The sequence below is a fragment of the Siniperca chuatsi genome, linkage group LG2, assembly GCF_020085105.1.
Source record: "Siniperca chuatsi isolate FFG_IHB_CAS linkage group LG2, ASM2008510v1, whole genome shotgun sequence".
NCBI classification, from domain to species: domain Eukaryota; kingdom Metazoa; phylum Chordata; class Actinopteri; order Centrarchiformes; family Sinipercidae; genus Siniperca; species Siniperca chuatsi.
Genome location: NC_058043.1, coordinates 22585020 through 22605580, shown reverse-complemented (window position 1 = coordinate 22605580; position 20561 = coordinate 22585020). Strand labels below are relative to the sequence as shown.

The following is a 20561-nucleotide window of genomic DNA, read 5'->3' as shown; positions in this document are numbered from 1 at the left end:
GTTATTAAGTTCATGTTGAATTCAGTTGGAAGCATATTTCAAATAATTTAAGAATATCTTTCTCATTTGCTGATGCCAAGCACATGAACACTCCCTTATCCCACCAGCTGTATTTACATCCTGACAGGACATGTCTAAGCACTGCTGTGGACAAACACTTGGGTTTTTAAATTGCTTTGTACAAACACAGGATTTTACTTCACCACATCATAGGTTGTTCAAACTGTGAATGTAATCCTTGGTGCCTTCATACTCTTTTGTGGGTTAGTGCTTCTGTAACCTTCCTACAGATTCGTACTTGTCTCTGTGTCTCTCTTTTGGCACAATTTTCTGCTTCCTCATGGTGATTACTTGTTCTGCTTACAACATCTTCTTTTACGATCCCTACACAGGGCCACTTGACAAAATGTGACATATCATTGATGTGTACACATCATGATGTGGGACTGCAGTCCATATATACATGTATAGACCTAATGTCACTGAACACTGCCTAGCTTGTAGACTACTAGTTGTCTAAAAAGAAAAGGAGGTGAGACTGGAGGATTCCCGTGGGAAGGTAGAGCAATGAATTATCCCTTTCCCATACAGTGAGGAAATTCTGGCCCCTTCACAAGTGAGCTAATCATTAACATGCAAAAAGTCATTCGCTCTACTTTTGACTTCTTTACTTTCATTAAAATGTATCAAAGTCATTGTCATCTAGAGCCAGGGCGTCAACAAGCGATGTTGATTTCACTTGTCATTTTTGTGGCCGTTGTTAATGGTAATGCATTGGACTGCTATATATTGAAAGGTGTTTATATTTTTTTCCATTCCATTTACATATTATCAGACCCCCAGTAGGGCCCTCATCATGCTCATCAAGTATATGTTTTACCTTTTGAAAACGGATGCCAATTTCAAACTGTTCAAAGGCTATAATTGAGTAAACAGAATTCTGATTACCTTTAAAAATAGCACCATATACTCCTGTACAAATGCACCTGTTCCACCTACTGTTTTTTGTTTCAGCAATGCTCCATAAGCCTAGGTAATCAAGGCACAACCAGAGTGGCACTTAACCAAGCATCTCAGAGGCCAGCATATGCTCACACACACACTCACACATCAGGGTAGACAAATACTGTGTTCAGGAGTCTGACGGGTTCAAGTGGGTTAAATATGTGGGATACAGTGGTAAGTGTTGCTCCGGTGCTGCTGTCCCCCTGCTAATGGTATTAAATGGCACAGTACTAGCATTAGCATTCTGCAAATGGTTGCCACTAGTGCCTTGGAGTATTGTGGAAGAGGAGGAGAAGGGTCACACTTACAGTAAGTGGTGGTTTGAGAAACGTTTGTTCTTGAATGTGACTTTGAGGACGGCTGTGTTTTGGTTTGTTGAGGAGGAGGTTGAAAGAGAGAATAGATGATGAGAGGTGGACTCGCAAACTCTCTCATGGGCTTACACTCACGCAAACACACGGATGCAGGCACACAAACACACACTGAGTAGAAAAACTTTCAATGACAATGACCATATTGTGACAATATAGAAAATACTGTCTAACGTCACACCAAAAAGAGACAAAACCCACAGAGCTTCATGGTAACGCAGGGCCTTGGTGAGCTGACATTTACCTTGCATCCCTAACACACACACACACACACACACACACACACACACACACCACACCACTCACACACATAAGGTCCCATATGCATGACAATGGCCCAACCAGAGATACTGACAGGAGAGGGACAGGGGAGTGATAGCAGAGAGGAGGTGCAAGGCCATATCCTGAAGCAACTGTCTTTAATGGATGGCAGAGGGCAGAATGTGTGAAAAATGTGTGTATGTGTGTGCATGCATGAATCATAAAACATAAAAGAACTTTTGAGTGACATATAAGGAAGGCTGTGCCACTGTAGATAGTGAGTTGGGTGGACTTCAAGCGGGAGACAGAAAAAGTAAGATAGATACTCTAGTGATGTCCAGATCAAGACACTGGCAGAGAAAAGACAGATAAGCAGGCCGCTGGTTTCATTGGCAGATTGATTGACAAACAGACAGGCTGACAAAGAATAAGATATATACAGTAGAGCCTACATGAATAAACTCTTGGAAAGTCATTCAAGTCAGTGGTAGCTGGGGGGAAGTGATAGAACTGATCCTGGCCAAGACAGTATGGGTCTGCTGCTGTGATTCATGTACACAAACTGTAACTTTGCCTACATGACTTCATGATACATGACTGAACAGATCAGAAAACACCATTAGACTATGAGGACAGACAGATGGTATTCGATAGGCGTCAAGCTTCAGCTTACAGAAAGAGACAAAAGAGAGAAAGATAACTATATTCAAGAAAAGCATGAGCCGTAAGGTATCAACTTCAGACAAAGATTAATTTTGGGGGGAAAAATACAGCATTTTTCTTTTAATCACAGGCAAGAATGCATCTACTTTAGAAAATCCTTACAAGCACATACAGATAACAAAAGAACAGAGCTTTTAATCTGTCGGGAGGTTTTCACCAGGCTAGAAGCCTTGCTGTCTATTGAGCAGTCATGTTATTGTCACACAAAGCTGAAAAATGACTGCATCCAAACATTATGCCTTTTCTAACTCACTAGCTATTTTATCTGTCCATGAACAGCCAGTTTATTTTGCTTGTTAGTTTAATCAAAACTGCCCTCTTTCCCAGAGTGCCTCTCAAAAATATTTTGGTGTATTATGGCTGTCCTTCAGTGCAGCAGAGAAGTGGTCTTTTCAAAATTACAAAGGACATGTACGTCAGACCATTGTTAATGTAATAGAATTCAAAAAGTTTTGTTCCTAAATGAGATCTCCAACACAAAAAAATCTGACATTATTTTAAGACATTTGGTTGTTTGGTTGTTTAAATTGTTTATTATCTGGTGTTTGTTTTTCATATATTTTGAATGCAACGAATAAACATTTTCCAAAACGTACATATTACAGATGAGCTCATGCCAGGTGAATGTAATTACCTACTTGACAAACAAACCTTCAGTTCCACTTTCAGAACAAGCACACAGGCACCTCGTTCAGAGAAAGGTAAAACCTCCATTAACAGTCTCAACCTTAACAAACGGCTTCCTCCGGGGTCTACAGAATATTTTATTTCATAATGAAATACGATCCAGTGCTCTCTCTCATGACTAAATCTGCAGTGCATATTGCTCCCTGTTGACCCTTAACCACCTGCAGCAATACTGAAAGTTTTCCTAGTAAAACTCTCGTCCAAGTGCTCGACTCTGCTAAGCTGCTGGCTCTGTCAGATCAATTTATAGACAGGCAGACTGGACAGCTGCCTGTGTGTCCAGAGGGGTCTTGGGACTGCCCACTCGTTTCTTTTCATTAAGACTGACTGATCAGGAGCCTCCAGTGGCATCTCTGCTTGTCTCCCCTCTCTTTTTGACCCAGTCTCAGTCATTTGGGTATCATTCCACGATGCTATTTGAGTATTCACATTTTAACCCAGCATTACTAAATATTTCCATAAAAACTCAGAAAATCGCAAACTCTACAAAGATGACTGCTTAATGGCTAGAAGTCTTGAAAAAGTTTTTTAACCCAATTGTATGATATAATATATTTTACACGAATGTCATTCAGGTTTTTAAGTGTAGGTGTTAAGTTTCCAAGCCTAGATTTCAGACTGCAACAACTGACTAGATCAGGGGTTTTAAAAGTCTGACACTGTGGCCCGCCAGACAAAATAGAGACTACTGCACCTAACCGAGTTACGCTTCTAAGCGGATTTATGCATGTTTATTCGCAATGGACATCGGAGAAGATATCCAAATTGCGGCAATCGGGTGTAAAGGGTTTTAAAGTACCTTAATTGCTTAAATTAAGGTACTTAAATGCCTCACAGTTTAAAGGAATCTGGACTACATGTTTTGTCTCCATCTTCCATTTCTCTGCGGCTTCTTCATTCCCTGCTACTTTCACTAACCCCATCTGCCTACTCTTGTTGCGCTATACGTGACCCTGTCCCACCAATGCCACTGGTGCTCTAAATTAAGCATGGGGCCTTAATTACAGCAGCAAGAGGTTTTAAAATAAAGCCTGACAGAACCACTGGGAGAGAGGTTACAGCTCTAAAACTACGGCAGAATAATAGAACCGCTTGCTAAAGTTTACTAACTATTGAAAAAATTGGTGCTTTGTTGCCTCTCATAGTCCGAAATTAACACCCAGCAAGCGGCAAATTTGGGTAGATTTTCCGTTTGGTGAGTAAATCTCGGAAGGCTATCCGCCACACTGGCAGGTAAATGTCTGTACCAAAACAGTCAATAAAAACTGCAATAAAAAACTATGCTGAGAGTCTCTACCGCGTTTCGGTGTCATCTAGAAATAATAAATATGCAACGTCTGGTTAGACTTTCAAAATAAAGCTTGCTGAGAACCATTTCAAGTGACAGTCGCAGTTTGGTTACATAAAGGCCCCAAAACTATTTGGTTAGGTTTAGGAAAAGATCATGGTTTGGGTTAAAATATCATCTTCCTTAAAACTATCAATGTTGACTACTGGTTTCACACAGGAAACAAAACCCTGTCTCCTGTGTATGACCCATTACTTTTATGTTTGACCTTTAAGTACATTTAATAGCAAATACTTCAGTAAATTTTGAGATCAAGACTTCTTGATTGTATTCAGGCTTGAATTGATTAACCATTGATCAATATATTAAAATAATTTTGCTTCATATTTTCCTCTAGCCTTCTCTTTAAGTTTGTCATACCTTATTATTTCAAGGAAATGTACTGAAACTAATGTATATATGTCACAGAAAGGCAATTTATTATTTTGGCCAGTAAAAAATATACTTGGCTGGTGGATTTTTTCATCTACCAGTCCCCTTGTCCAGTGAGTCAAAAAATTTTTGGGCACTGGGCATACTGCTGCCTGCGTGAATATGTTTGAAATGTCTAGGGCTCCTAAAAGGGCCTTTCTAGGAATTTGTGTGTTCAACAAAGACAGCAGTAGGTTAGACCAGGCTGTGTGAATGTGTGAGCAAATGAACATGGGAGGGATAGCACCTCACATGTTAGACAAAGACACTAAGACCTAACAGCACTACATGGCTAGCAATGCAGATAATAGCTAATGCACTGGCTAGACAGGCTTTAATATAGGAAAAGGGACGCATGGTGGATGGGAACTGGAAGAGAAGAGATGGATCAACAGTGACAGCAGCATGAAAGATGAAGGATGAGCAGATAATACACACGATTGGTGGATAAGAGAGTAATAAAGAAGTAAAGGATATAATATAAGATAGAATATTGGATGTAGGTAGTTTAATAGGACCCTTAAATATGAGGTCTTTTACATTTACACATTTATATCTTAAACCTAGGCACATTTATATGCCTTTTAAGTTTGAGCTTGGGATAGAGCACTCTTCAGAAGTCTTAAAGGTCAAATCCAACCATCTTCAAAAGAGTAGCGCAGGTCACTCTTGAAAAGCAAGATTTCATCTCTGTTAGATTATCCCAATAAAGAAAGGTTAGCCAGAGAAGATGTCAGCGATAAAATGTTTTGGACCAAGATTGTTTTTTTCCAAAGTGAGAAAGCAACCATGTGAAATTTTAAAAAGGCAACAACTTTTAGGATTATATGAATTCCAGGTAGACAAACTCTGGGATTTTTAACATGTGAATACAGTTCAGTGTCATCCAACAGTTCACAAACAGAGACCTAAAACAATCACTTTTATCCTCCCTTCCAAGTCTACAATCGAGCACAGTAATGTTTGGCCTCTAAATCACTGTCTGAAACGGAGTAGACCTCATTTATCAACATCAGTCAAATCCACCTTCTTCCACCAGGGTAGAAGTTAAGAACTTTTCATTTATCTTCAGAGGACAGTGTGGGGTCTAAGCCTGTTCTGGTTTTCAGCCCACAACACTTTCACTCACAGAGGGATGGGCGTAGTGTTGATACGTTCGATACAGACAGAAGCTTTCTTTTTCATTCATTTGCCCTTTTACTCTTTCTGTCTCTTCAGTGCTTTCTCTCTCTCTTTCTTTCTCTGACTCTCATTCACACTCACTCTGTCAAGGGCATGCCTGATTGAATCTGAATTAAACGCGTGCCTCAAAAAAAGAGAAAAACAGCTTGCCTTTACTCTTAGTCTCACAATCTGAATTTATACAACACATGCTCACAAAACCCCCCCAACAAACCGACTCACGTACAAATACATATACACTGTTTTTCCCCCAAAGCCCCCATCCCACTGACAAATGGATCTTTTGAACCAGTTTAAAAAGACTGATTGGTTTTATTGTGAGCCTTTGCCTTGCTTTTATCGACCGTTTAAACTGCCAAATTCACCAATTGCTGTTTAGTGCCTTTTATCTACTTTGGAGCCATATCAATGCGTTTTGTCACGATAATAATGTGCAAATTGCCCCATTCATTATTGTTTTTTGATGGAGAAATAGGGTAAAATAAGCACTTTGTAGATAAGCGTAGGGTCTGAACACTATTTGCGAAAGCATCAGCAGAAAGCAGAATGCATTTCAAAGAGCTGAATGCCAAAACTGATTTTAATACACTAATAACAGTGTAATCTTCCTATCAGAAAGTTCCAAAACACAGTGCATGCCTGATGACTTATAAATCCGCGCAATAAGCATGTCTCATTGATTTAGCTTCTTATTTGAAGTGTCAAAGTAACCAACATGCAGATTACAATCCTCAGAAGTTAACTGATTTGGTATTGAAAGGATTATTTGTCTCTTCACCTTTTTTGTTCCACTGTCAGTGTCACTGTCGAGCTCCTTCCAGGTCTGACTAATTAACTGCTATCCTTCTGTCTTCTTTAAAAAGCTGGAAGCAAATAAAAAAAAGTATCTTTAAAGAAATGGGAGCGACTCCAAGTGCTCTGGCCAAGTGTGTTACGCAAAGGGAGTGGGAAATTGATTCAAAGTAGAGAACATATTACAACAGACTGACACACACACACACACAAACAAACCTTCACACAAATATCCTATCCAAAAAAACAACAACACTATTTTCCTACCTTCTTGGCTTGCTGGACACAGGTCATGTACTGTTTGGCCAGGCTGGAGCAGTGCAGGGTCTGCTGTGGATTTTCTGTGTAGCACTGGAACACCTTGGCCTGCAGCTCAGTGCACAGAGACGCAGTCTGCCGAGGTCTACACAGAAACAGAGGGCAGAGAGGAGGGTCAGTGAGATTATAACACATCACTGCCAGCTGAGAATGTCTTCACTTACTGTACTTGCTCAAATCTCTAGGCTACAATTATCATCATCAACAGGGGTTTGTCTTGTACCAGGTGTAGTGCTGCATCAGTTGTTCAGTATTGACGAAAACATCAACCAGAAATGACTGATTGATTAGTATTCTCCACTGTTGTTTTATTGTCAGATACTGAACTCTATTTCATGTCTTGCTTTTGTTTGTATTTGTTTATAAAATAAGGGAAAATGACAAAAAAGACAAAGAAAAACAGTGCAAAGTATTCAGTAAGATGGGAAGAGTAAACAGAGCATGGGTCAAATAATTTTTATGTTTCACCTTCCTTATTGAAATATCATTCAGATTAATGCTATAGGACACTTTTTCTGAACTAAAAGTGACAAATTATCCTTTTTACTAAAATATAACATGGGAACATGACAGAACATCTTTTTTTATAAGATAGTGCGCATGCGCCAACGTGCATGCTGCCTGTTGCTGTTGCTCTGTCTCGTTGTCTTACTTTTTCCAACTTTTACCTTTCCTTTTTCTTTAAAACTTGAGTAACTTTTGTGTAAGTATAATTTAAACTACGCTCTTTATGAAATGAGAATAGAGAGTGTTTTGGGGGTTTTTTTCGCTGTGAAACTTTTTCTCCTCCTACTCAGTCAGGCACCGCTGCAGAACAGCTCCTTGACCGCATTGTTTACACCAGGGAACAGCTGATCACGCTGAAGCTGAGCAGCATGGCACCCAGGACAACCGATGTCCCCACTGAGATCTGGAAGAGGGCACACAGAGGATGCAGAGGTGGAACGAAGCAGCGAGGGAAGAGAGAGGGGTCCAGACAAAAGAGACTTAAGAACAAGAGATTTAAGCCGTGTTTGCCTTCTCTCGTCATGGGCAACGTGAGATCACTGGCGAATAAAATGGACGAGCTATCATTGTTAGCCCGGAGTCAGACAGAGTTCCGTGGGTGTAGTTTGATGTGCTTCTCAGAGACATGGCTACACCAGGATATCCCGGGTCATAACATTTCCATCGACGGCTTTCAGATTGTTCGGGCCAACAGGGATCACACCGGGAGCGGAAAGCGGAAACTCAGCTGCTGTCTGCTCTCAGACTCCTCTGAGATCCACTGCTCCCCACTTCTCCATCTTCCTGGGAGAGTCCTATTCCCCCCTCAACAGGCTCTCAGGCTAACAGCCCTCTCCAGACTGATGACTCCCCCCTTCCCCCGCCTGTAACCTCTGCTGTGTGCCTGACTGCTGACCAGGTGAGAGGACAGCTGATGAAACTCCACACAAACAAGGCTGCAGGCCCCGATGGCGTTTGCCCCGGGGTGCTAAAAGCCTGTGCCCCCCAGCTATGTGGAGACCATGTCTTCAACCTGAGCCTGAGTCTTCAAATGGTCCCTGTTCTGTGGAAGACATCTTGCCTTGTTCCTGTGCCGAAGACGCAGCGTCCCAGTGGCTCCAAAGACTACAGACCGGTGGCACTGACCCCCCCACATAATGAAGACCCTGGAGAGACTGGTGCTGGAACAGCTGCGGCCCATGGTCAGACCCCTCCTGAACCTCCTTCAGTTCGCCTACCAGCCCTGGCTGGGAGTTGAGGACGCCATCATCTTCCTGCTGAACCGCATCTACACCCACCTGGACAAGCTGGCAAGCACGGTGAGGATCATGTTTTTTACTTCTCCAGTACTTTCAACACCATCTCACCTTCTGGGTGAGAAGCTGGCAGCGATGCAGGTGGATGCCCCCCTCGTGTCCTGGATTGTTGACTACCTGACTGGCAGAACACAGCACGTGCGTCTATAGCACTGTGTGTTGGACAGCATGGTCAGCAACACTGGGGCCCTTCAGGGGACTGTCCTCTCTCCCTTCCTCTTCACCATGTACACCACAGACTTCAGCTACCACATAGAGTCCTGCCACCTTCAGAAGCTTTCAGATGACTCTGCTGTGGTGGGATGTATCAGCGGTGGTGATGAGGCTGAGTACAGGGCTGTGGTGGGGAACTTTGCCTCATGGTGTGAAGAGAACCATCTGCAGCTCAATGCAACAAAGTCAAAGGAGCTGGTTGTAGATCTACAAAGGGCCAAGGCACCAGTGACCCAGGTTTCCATCCAGGGGGTCAGTGTGGCCATCAAACTCTTTAACTCCTCCCTCTAACATCACTGCAATAATTGCATATTGTGCAATATTCTCTGTTTAATACTTCTGTGCAATGTACTCTGCTTTCTGTTTAATATTCCCTGTTTATTGATATTTATTCATACTTGTATTACTGCTGTGCAATATCCACTGTCTAATAATCTGGTTAATCTGCTACACTTAACTTGACAGTACTCATTATTGCACTATTATTACTTATATTATTACATTGTATTATATCGTACATACTTATCAACATGTAAATCCACTTTTGTACTTACACTTATTCTAGCTTTTATAGTTATATCCACTTTGTACTTAATTTATCTTAGCTGTATTATATTTTGATTTCCTTAGTACTTTTATTCCTGTGTGCACTGACTTGATAGTGAGCAGCTATAATGAGTTTCCCCTCGGGGATCAATAAAGTATTTCTGATTCTGATTCTGATTTTACAACCTGGGTCCTAATGTCATAGCTTGCATCATTCGCATTTGATTATGATAACTTTTTACTAACAAACTTCGAGCTGAGATCAGACGTGGCCTTACTAGGAGTGTAAACAGCCCTGAAGCTAGGACCAAGGTTGTAAAGGTTGTTTAGATATAGCACTGTAAAGCTGTAAAATATTACTATCACTATGCTATCTCAAGATAACATTATCTTAAGTGCAGCTACAGTATAAACCTACAGTTTCAGTCTCTAACACGAATGAAAAAGATACAATGTCAGTCCCTATTGCTTTGAGAAACTGAATCATAGGACTAACTACCAAAATAGTTGTTAAATTCAACTGTGATTGCCAAATTGAAATTTCAACATCAGGTTTGCGCATGTAAAAAACAACTCCTTGAAGTTAGGCTAAACTGAAACAACAGTAACAGCAGCCCTAACAATTTCTGTTTTGTGTCATTAAATCTTATGAAGAGCGAAAGAAAATAAAAACACTTGAGATTGTTTATGGTTTGTTTTGGTTGCAGTTGGAGCAGCTAAGATAGTTTCAAAGGCTTCAAGGTGCAGCCAGTGGAGAGAGATGAATTATGCATTGACAAAGCAGCTTAGGAGTCAAAGTCAAACTTTCTCTTCTTTTTTTTATCTTACTTACACATACAGTACATGTGTGTAGACAAAAGCACACAATCATATCCACACCTACAAACACACACACACACACACACACACATACAGGTAGAGAATGCTAATCCTACATGAGGGTAATCCTTGAGTGCTCTGTTGCCTGTAGTAATTTACCTGCTGTTGTGACAGAACTCGTAACTGGAAGGATTGGGATATGGATATGTACATGCACACACACACACACACATACACAGAAAGACACAAGTTATTATTCACAGCACTGCATCCTGTTCAACCTCTCATACACATTCACACTCAGTCCACTAGCAACAGAATATAACTAACCAGAATAGAAAAAAATGGAATAGAACAGAAAAGAATAGAATAGTGTTGACAAAACAATATTACCTCAAGGTCCATTAAGATGTTATAGGGCTTTCTATCATACCACATGATCTTCATCCACAGACAGAGTTTGACCAGTTGTCATGAAAGTATTGATATAGTGTTCCATTTGATAAAGAGATGCATGGCTTCATTTAACATGATGGGACATGCCTATTTATTTTGGGAAGCTGACCACCTGACATTCACATATGTAATCATGCATCCGCACATGCACAGACACAGAACTGCCCTTTTGCCATCCCTCAAAGCAATTACAGAATCATACATCCTTCACATATGAATGAGCACCGTAGACCCTGCCTTCACTGACAAATACACACAATACATTTATGTGCGTGCATGTGTGAACTGTGCTTTGTAAATGCACTGCACGTGTATGTGTGTGCATGAGATAAACTGTACACACAGAAGACTGTGGGAGAAATGTCTCTGCACTGGTATGTGTATTGTGTAGTCTGAGTGTGTCTGTCTGCGTGTGCTTGCGTGTGCAGTGGAGGGTGGAGCGACAGGATTAAATAATTCACTGGTGGAGAGAATATTCATGAAAAGAGAAGTGAACGCAACCTGAGAGAGCGAAAGAGAGAGACAGACAGAGAAAGAGAGAGAAACAGAACATGACAGTGATGTATTAAATGACAAATAACCCTTGCAGCTTGCATGGACAAACAGTAACCCATGGCAACCATCTCAATCTGCATTTTACATCTGCCACATTGCATGGTGTCACGCCACTCGGTGCTCAGGATGACAGCTGAATATTAGTGCTCTTTGCGTAATGTTAGTTGAACAGTCATTAGTTGGGACACTGATAAGGTGCTATCAGGGTCAATATAATTCACTAGTTCAAATTAATAAGTGGACGAACAGAGTTTCAGTCATGTTAAAGCAAGCTGGATACATTCATTTGAGATGTTGGCTTGAGTTATTATTAAAATACTTAATAGCCTTATGATATGGGATATAGGACATAGGGCTGAATGGCTCTCATTCAAATTAAAAGGGACATCATGTCCACATTATATTGAAAGGAGAGGGTTTGTCATGGTCAGCTCCTGAAAACAGAGAATTTGTATTGTTGCACTGAAAATGGGGATGGTGTTGTGTTGGTAAATTTAAAATCAGTTGCCAATCACAAGATTAAAATTTTACGACTGGTTGATGTTTGATTTTGCACTCTGACAGCTGGTCGGCATTCTGAATCACTCCCTAAGAGTAGGAGATAACAGCAACAATAGCCTCAAGGTATTAATCCAAGTTTTTCTTTTTAAACAATAAAAAAAAGTTTTCTCAATTCAACAAGAGAAACTTTCTGATAGCACGAGTGTTTTAATAATGGAATCTGAAGCAGAAAATTGCCTCTGCTAATCTGCACCAACTGCCTCGTTTGACTGAAATTAGAGGTGAGCTCCTATTAGAAAAACATTAGCCGCCCCAGCTAGTTTGATAGCTAACTTTTGCAGGGAGAAGAAGCAAAACAACACCCCAATTGCTTTCTGCCTATGACGTTTTGCATAAATACATGCAGAGTTGGGGGAGAAAGATTAGGCTGAAATAGTTAAAGTTTCTCATTATTTTTTGTCTCACCTTGGCAGTGTGTGGTTTTTATGAAGAGAGCTTGAGTTCTGTGCTGCTGCAAAGCGTGACATTGGGGAATAAAGAAATAAGAAGTAAAAGGGGAGATCGTAAAGGCGTAGCATTTTATTATTCTCTCTGTGTCTAAGTTGGTGTTGGTGTTTGTGTTGGTGTGTGTATGTGGTGTGTGAGCGGTTATTAATGTATGATGACAAGGATTTGGGTTCCTTTAAAGCAGCAGCCATGGCATTGTACTTTTGGTTTTTAATATTACGCTGAGTGGAGGGGAAGAGAAGAGAGGATCAAAGATGTCATGGCTGGGGAGAGATCAAAAGGAATGACAGAGCATGCATCTTGTATTGTTAGAGGCTTTGTAAAGCTTTTATGATACTGCCACGAGGATAACATTCACAACATTATATTTCAACTGGCAGAAATCTTACTTTCAGAATCACATGAAATCAGAACTACAGATTTAGTTCATAAAGCCTGTGAAGGTCTCAGAAGCTAAGATTATTCTGGTAGTCATAATAATCACTTATCCTACCTTTGCTAAGTGATGCAGCACACTTAAATCCTAAACTCACATGTCACAATATTACAACACCCAGAAACTTCGCTAAGTTTAATCTCAACTCCACCAAGAGCCTCCGTCTCAAATGGGAATAGCAATCAAAAACAACTTGAAGCCATGGACTGAAGACAGACAGAACTCTGCCCGTATCTTCATACACTGACAGCTGAAGTGCTGAAGGGAGATAGGAATGTAGGAGAACAATTCGCACTCTGTTAGCCTGGCTGATTGATCCCCACCAAACTCACTTTGTGGGAATATAGGGAGAGAGAGATGGGAGGGGATAAGGAGAGTGTTTCATTAAAACAGGTGACATGCGAGAACAAGATAAGGGGCACATGTGCACGTGTGTTGTGTGTGACATCTCATCGCTGATAACTTTTCAATCAGGAGACCTTGCGGTTGGACAACTCACTCGAGTTGTAAGTGATGTGGGGTGAGACATGCTCTTTGGGGCGTTTCGCTGCTATCACCTTCCATCGCTAGCCTTTTTATCATCAACAATTTCAATTCCAGTTTTGTGTCATTTAATTTGTGAGGTCCTTTTCTTTAAAGAACTTCACATTTCTTTTGAAAAAACAGTGTAGCTTTCAAATCCAAAGAGCACAAAGAGTAATACAATATCGGAACACATTGTTTTTGCACAATAAAATATACTGTTATCACAATCTCTTACTTTGGCTCTCATGGAGGAGACTGTATTACATATAACCTGCTAGGGCTGTACCGAATGGCATTTTTTTTACATTTACGAAAAAACCTCAATAGAGGCTTCGAAAAGTCATATTTTACGACATCATCAACCTAAAAAAAAAATCCTCAATTTGAATAAAGTGATTCATCGGATTAAATGAGTTAGTCTTTTTATATATTCTTGATGGCGCGCCAAGCGAATGCAGATGCATAATATGATCTTTTTTTGGTAACGAATTGCTGAAATAAGCTGAAATATATTTTTTTGTTATAGCGGTTATATAAATATAATTTATGGTGCTGTTAGATTGCTGATCGACTGCTCTGTTAATACAGGTGCATGCCTCCCTTTGTGTGCGGCAAGAGGGAGAGCAAACCGCAGTTTTTGACCGCAGTGAAAATGTTGTTTTTGAAAGGTTAAATGCCAACAAATATGGATTGAAGCAGAATATTTTGTTAAATAAAACATGTTGTGAATTGTGGAAATTATTACATCTATCTTCTTTCAATAAATTTTGACTTTTGGACTTTACAACACTTATTTAGTTATTGGAAATGTTTGGATCACATGAGTTGGAAACAATCCTATGCAGCCACCACTGGAATCTAATTCTACAAATAGTATAATACTAATAATATTAGTGCAGCCTAATCTTTATCTGCAACTGTGCAGAAATACCAGGTTTAAACAGAATGAAAAGACATGCAAAAAAAAAAAAAGAAAGCTGTGCAGCATTCGAATGTTTTGAATATTTCGAAAGTCAACATTATGAATGAAGTTTCCGAGATTCAAACTATTTGGTACACAAGGAGTAATGTACGGCTAGCGTCGGGGTCCTGTATCACACTTTTGGGGTTCATTTTGCAATAATGACCGGCTCACTGTACATTATCCCGCTTATTACATGGATACCTAATAAAGAAATCAATAATTTGACACCAAATACTGATTTAATTGATTGTTTTTTTTTGCCACAGGACTTTTTTCTGCAGATTGATATGATTGGACTCGAGCGTCTACAATCAGAACTGTGTCCATAGCAACAGTCTGTTATTCATAGCAGCTGTGTGCTCTTCAGAAATAACAGACTGTAGAATGCCGTAATTGATCAATCAGAATATTCAACAAAGCCATGTAATAAAGCCCTACAACCTGCTACAGGTTACACTGCTTGGTTAAATGAGTGTTAGGTATTCTACTGTATTTTAAATATTGCTTATCCTGTGCTGTCCCTTTGTTTTACTATATATGTGAGGTCCTGTTGCTCTTGTCCTTTGTGTCAATATGTAAATCTATCACTACATGAAATTGTATGTTTCTATTAGATCCCTTCACAGGTGAGGTGCCCTGCAACTGCAACATCCGCAGTTTGATTCCCATGTTTCCTGTCTCTCCACACTGTGACTGTCAAATAAAAAGAGGCAAAAAACCTTCCAAAACCAACCCATGGAAAACCTAATTGACCCCAAAGGACATAAAACCCGATCCCAAAGGGCACAGAAAGTCAGACCCAATCCAAAATAGGACTAAGTAGACCCGATCCAAAATGTGGTTGGCCTGGACAGACTCAAATAGAGAATGCAAACACTGGCAGCAGTATGATGGGCCACCAATTAGCGAACAGCAAAGGTCAAATAAGAGTAACAGGACATAAAATTCGCTGCACTGCACACTCTGTCTTGGGTTGGACCTCGGTTACTAAGAAATAAGTGGACCTGTGCAGACCGCTAGCACTTAAAACAGCTGCAGCCAAGTCTTGTATTTTTACTTTAATGGCAAATAGACTTAATCTGATTCTTATATACACAACTGTTCACATCAACATAATAAAAGGTGGTGTCTTGATTAAAATATGAAAATCTGTTGTTTAATGCAGCAGTGAAAAATGTGACATATCAGCCAGTGCTGTGGTGAATTTACAATTGTGGATGGAAAGTAGTCTTCTCACCTATCTACTGTAACTGTACAGACCAAAACTGACCTATCTGTAACTGTATGTAGGAGTGTTTGTGTGTGTTTCTTAATATATACTGCATAGAGGCAGTCAAAGAGCGGTACACAGAGGCAGTAACAGAGACAGAGTGTGTAAGTGACTGCAGCCTTCTGTCTTAATGGTAAATCTTTGTTGGACCACAGAGCAGACAGGTCTTGTCTCACATAATGACTAGCAGTCTACTACTTTATGGGGCACAGAGATCCTTACAGTTAGCTACCTGTCTGTTTCACTAATTGGACATGCTACCCACATACACACAAGTATAGACACACATACAGAATAAAGTAGACATAACAAACCCACATGAAAGTAGGCTTTTAACCACAAACTGTCAGTAGTTACTTCATGGTGAATCCTCACACAGACATCTACCTGAGGTTCACTCAGGTTCTGTCTTTGCTAACACTTTGAGGGTAACAAGGTTTTTTTTAAGAGGATTAATGGATTCTTAGATCTTAAGGTAAGCTCAGCTGCAATGTGTTGGGGCTCTTAGGTGAGGTATTTTTGGGGAATATGGGTAGTCTGATACCCCATGGCAAGGCTAATGGATGAACTTCTCTAAAATTCCCCATGTAGTTGGGCAAGGCAAGTAGAAAATGGCACTAGATAACATTTTACCTCACTATCTCCCTACTCGAGAAGAATATTTTAGAGTGTGACCTGTCCAATGTAGGAAAAGAGAGGCAATATCCCAGGGGGCTTCCAACTTTGTGCCCTGCTATAAACAAAGTACCCTCCTCAGGTGTGAGAGGCAGCTTTTAGCCGAAACTTTTGCACTCAAACTATTTGAGGCTGGTCCTGGAATCACAGCTAGGAAACTACAGTAACTGTCAATAAACAACTGGAAATGACTTGTAATGGTAGTGCCCCTTATAGCAAAATCAAGAGCACTGTACCCGATTTCCGTCTCCCCAAATAGGGTTATAGGGGTATGTGATTTTCATACACTTTCTCTACCAGCTAGCCATGCTTGCTTTTATCAAATTATTATTAAAATTATTATAAAGAGATCTGCACCTTCATACCTATATGGTCTAATCTTGCACATCAGAAGGCACCATGCATTTTGCTGCTGCTGGTTCTTCTATTCCAATACTGCTTTGGTCAATGTTGCTCAGTCACAACTTCTTCCTCTAGTTTTCCTCATGGTGAAGCTGTTGGCCTTAACCACTCCATGCAGAAAAGCCATCAGTCAACATCTTCATCAGTACTGAAAACTTGCATCACCTTCTCCACCACTAAATGATGTGCTCTGGCTGAGTCTGATCAGCAAAACAATCTCTCCCACTTCTCTCCTTAATCTGTATGTATTGTATTTCTTTTTTCAGCGATTCGTCGTTCCTTAAATGATCTCTCCATAGTCACAGGAATATTGAAGAAACTCAAAGTCCTGACTCTTGCACTCCTTAGTTGGCCTGTACATCTATCTATGTGCAGATGTGCAGGTCAGGTGCAACAATACAACCAATACAACCAAAACTATCCAGAGGAAGAAGAGGAAAGAATCCAAACGACACAAGAAGCAGATGTGTTCCACTAAAGCAGGAAAATAATATATCTTTTTTTTCTCCACCTGACTTTAAGCTCAAGCTCCTCTTGTTTCTCATACCCACAAAAATCATGAAGACAGAAGAAGATGGAAGTCCCAAGAAAAAGAGGCTAAGGACAATAAATAAAAGGCAGACAAAGTTACAACCATGGGCAGAGAAATAACAATCAAGTGAAATAGATGAATTATTTTAGAATTAGAAAAATTAGACAATAAGAGAGAGATTCATAGGCAGAACTGGTGACAGAGACACAAGAGACATACAAAGACAGAAGAAAAAGACATACTTTAGCTATATGATGTATTGGACTGTGCTGAAGCCCTCCACTGCTCCCCCTTCCTTCAGCAGTGGGTAAATAGAATAATTACTGTGTGGTCAGTGTAGTGTGAAATGACAGCGTGACCACGGCACAATGAAATGCTGCCCAAATGCTGACAGAACATGACGAGCACATGGCTGCCTGAATACAAAGTGTGCCTGTATGTGTGGCAGAGATAGAAAGGGAAAAAGGGGAGTGAAAGTTTGTGTGCACGAGTGTGTGTGCGCACCAGTGTGTGTGTGTGTGTGTGAGCATGTGCACTTAAAAAATAATGAGCAACACATTGTGGCAGGACAAAATGCTGTTCTTTCGGCAAACTCGTGCAGAATTGATCTTCTAACCTCTTCCATGCAGCTACGGACAATAGCAAATCCTTGTTAATGTAATCATTTGGACAAAATTTTGGACTTGAAATTGTATGCTGTTAAATTCAATGGACCAGGTGCATGAAGATGGCAGTGTTGAGGATGAGGTCACTGCCCATCATACAGTCCAAAGCTAGCAAAAAGACCAAGCATCTACTTTTTCCTTGTGCTGTTTCCAAAGAATGCACTAGACTGTGTGCTACTACAATACTGACTTAATGATAACCTTCATACATTTACTTCTAGGACAGCTATGTTTTATATTTTTCCTTTGTATGACAGTTCAAATAATAGAGAGGAGGATGCCATGCGGCTAATGTCCTTGGACAGATTTGAAGGTTGCCTTTTCAAGCTACAGCACCTTAACTCACAAAGCCTAATCATGCAAAGCGATAAACTAATGCTGCAAAATATCAATGTAAAACTTACTAATCAAACCAATATTAAATTATTACTGTTCATCAGTTCTGTTGTGTTCCAGGTGGATCTCATGTGGCTTGGATACATTTAATGTTGAAAATAGGTGGCTCCTACATTATGACTTTCACAGGTTTTGTCTTGGGGGTGTTTCATTTTAACTGAAGTTAAGGTTTTAAAAGGTGCACAGTAAGACATAAGAACAAGGGGAGAAAAGCAAAGGCTTTATGTATTAATGAAAACCAAAAGGTGAGGAATGAGCATGTGAGAATAATAGTTGAAAAAAAGATTTGAATTAATTAGTCATCTTTCATATGTTTTGTGATAATCATTGTCATGCATGTGGGAAAAGGGACTAAACTGGATTCACAGAGCTCTTTAGCTCTCTCTCCTTCCAAAAAAGGGTGAGAATGGGTGTTATAGAGGGGCGTAAATTGGCAAGGCCCACACACTGTGGCAGTGCCAGTATAGTGGTGGTTCAGTGTTGAATGAAACTGACATGCTTTTGGACAGCAGGTGAGGTCTGAACTCTGAACTCCATCCCAGAGGAGCACCTCCGCTTCTTGTGAAATCCTGCCTTTTTGTCTTTTCCTACCAGCAGAATGGGGCCATTTAAAAGGCCAAGTTGTTGATAATTTATTGCCAAGCTGGTAGTGGCTACAAGACAAATGATAATATTGAGGTGCATCATTATTAAAAAAAAAAGAAAGGTGAGGATGTTAATGTCAAAATTATAATACACATTGGACAGAGAGGCAAGAGTCCCAATATGCCACAAGAAGTTATCCATTTTTGTACAAATCCATACATAAAATCTAGCTCACATTCACAGCAGAGAATGCATATTCCTAAACCAGCTAATTGGCTTTACAAAATTCAAGTTCTCTCTCAGAGCACTGCAAAGAACACAGTGGAACAAAAACAAAGACAATGATACATGTCTGATTAGCAAATAAAGCAAGAAAGACAGAAAGAAAGTAGACTTAAACAGAAACTAGAAAGACAAAATAAGCAGCGAGAGATAGAGCTCTGTTTACTTTATCTATTAAGCTATTAAGAGTGTCATTTTCTCAGAATTAATACAAAACACATGTTAAACGTGTTAAGATAGGTGAAATTAGACAGGTGCACTTAGGTGTTCTCTCCAAGTATATTAATTATTTACTGCCTAACAGCAGTGGGCGATACAGACGAAAGTACGGCCTCAATAATTATTGCAGCAGTATCCATCTTGTTTTGTTATGCATGACAAAATTACATGATACAAACTCAAAACTATATTTATCACATTGTTTGAAATACTTCAAATAGACCAAAATCCTAAATTTACATTTTTTTAATATATTCTCAAGTATTTAAACTCTCATGCTGTGATAGATGTCAGAAGGATTTAACTTATCATTCATTTAAAGAGGAAATGTTAAGCACTGATATGTTAATATAAGAATTTTGTCACCATAATTTTATATTGGAGACGAGAAGTGATAATAGTAAATTATTGCACGGCCTCACCACTGTATGTGTGGAAAACAATGTTCTGACTGACAGGCAGCTACAGGAGGTATGTGGTTCACATTAACAACATACTAACATTGCAAACAGCCTTCACACTCTGCCCACATCTGCTTTCTGACAACTCTTATGTCAACATCCTGCTAGTCAGAGCTGGTTTCTCTCTGTGCTGAGGGTTTTTTTCTAATTTGGCATGCAGTGTCTTTCTTACATTTAGATATGTAGGATTAGAACATAGAAAAAAACCCCGAATAGATTATTTACAGGTGTATTCAGCAAACTGCCTTCGCCTGTGATAGGCTCATAAAAAATTAACAGTACTGACGCAGTAAGGAGCTACAATGTAATGAGTATACTGAATGGTCCATGCCACAGAAAATGTATAATGTATTTACCGGATGTGAGCCTCAGCTTTAGTAGCTGCCTGGTTGTATTCTTCAGCCATCTGCTTGTAGTTTTCAAGGTTCTGGAGGCAAAGAGGCAGAGAGAGAAAGAAAGGTGAGAATCAATTCAGGGGTATGTTACAGCTCTGCAGAAGTTCTACTTCACTTTCTATTTTGAATATAAAGTCGGCTGCTCAGGCAAATTCTGCTTTTAATGATGTGACACCTTATTCCCTGGGTCCAATTTTCATATCACATAATTTCAAAACATAAAAAACAAGACGGACTATGTCAGAGTCCTCAAATCA

At 40.0% G+C, this 20561-nt stretch overlaps 1 protein-coding gene across 5 annotated transcripts in view; it reads right to left on the bottom strand.

The window, feature by feature from the left end:
- LOC122868685 (MICOS complex subunit mic25a-like) overlaps nucleotides 1–20561 on the bottom strand; it is a 61644-nt gene that overhangs the window by 11425 nt on the left and 29658 nt on the right. For 3 of the 5 annotated variants that reach the window (XM_044180925.1, XM_044180892.1, XM_044180907.1), the window contains 3 exons: nucleotides 20266–20336; nucleotides 7048–7183; nucleotides 6767–6851 (listed from right to left, as the gene is read on the bottom strand). In XM_044180925.1, the coding sequence (XP_044036860.1) occupies nucleotides 6816–6851; nucleotides 7048–7183; nucleotides 20266–20336 (243 nt within the window). In that variant the 3' untranslated portion in view covers nucleotides 6767–6815. The remainder of the gene's footprint in view (nucleotides 1–6766; nucleotides 6852–7047; nucleotides 7184–20265; nucleotides 20337–20561) is intronic. The other 2 variants (XM_044180899.1, XM_044180916.1) reach the window with 1 other exon arrangement.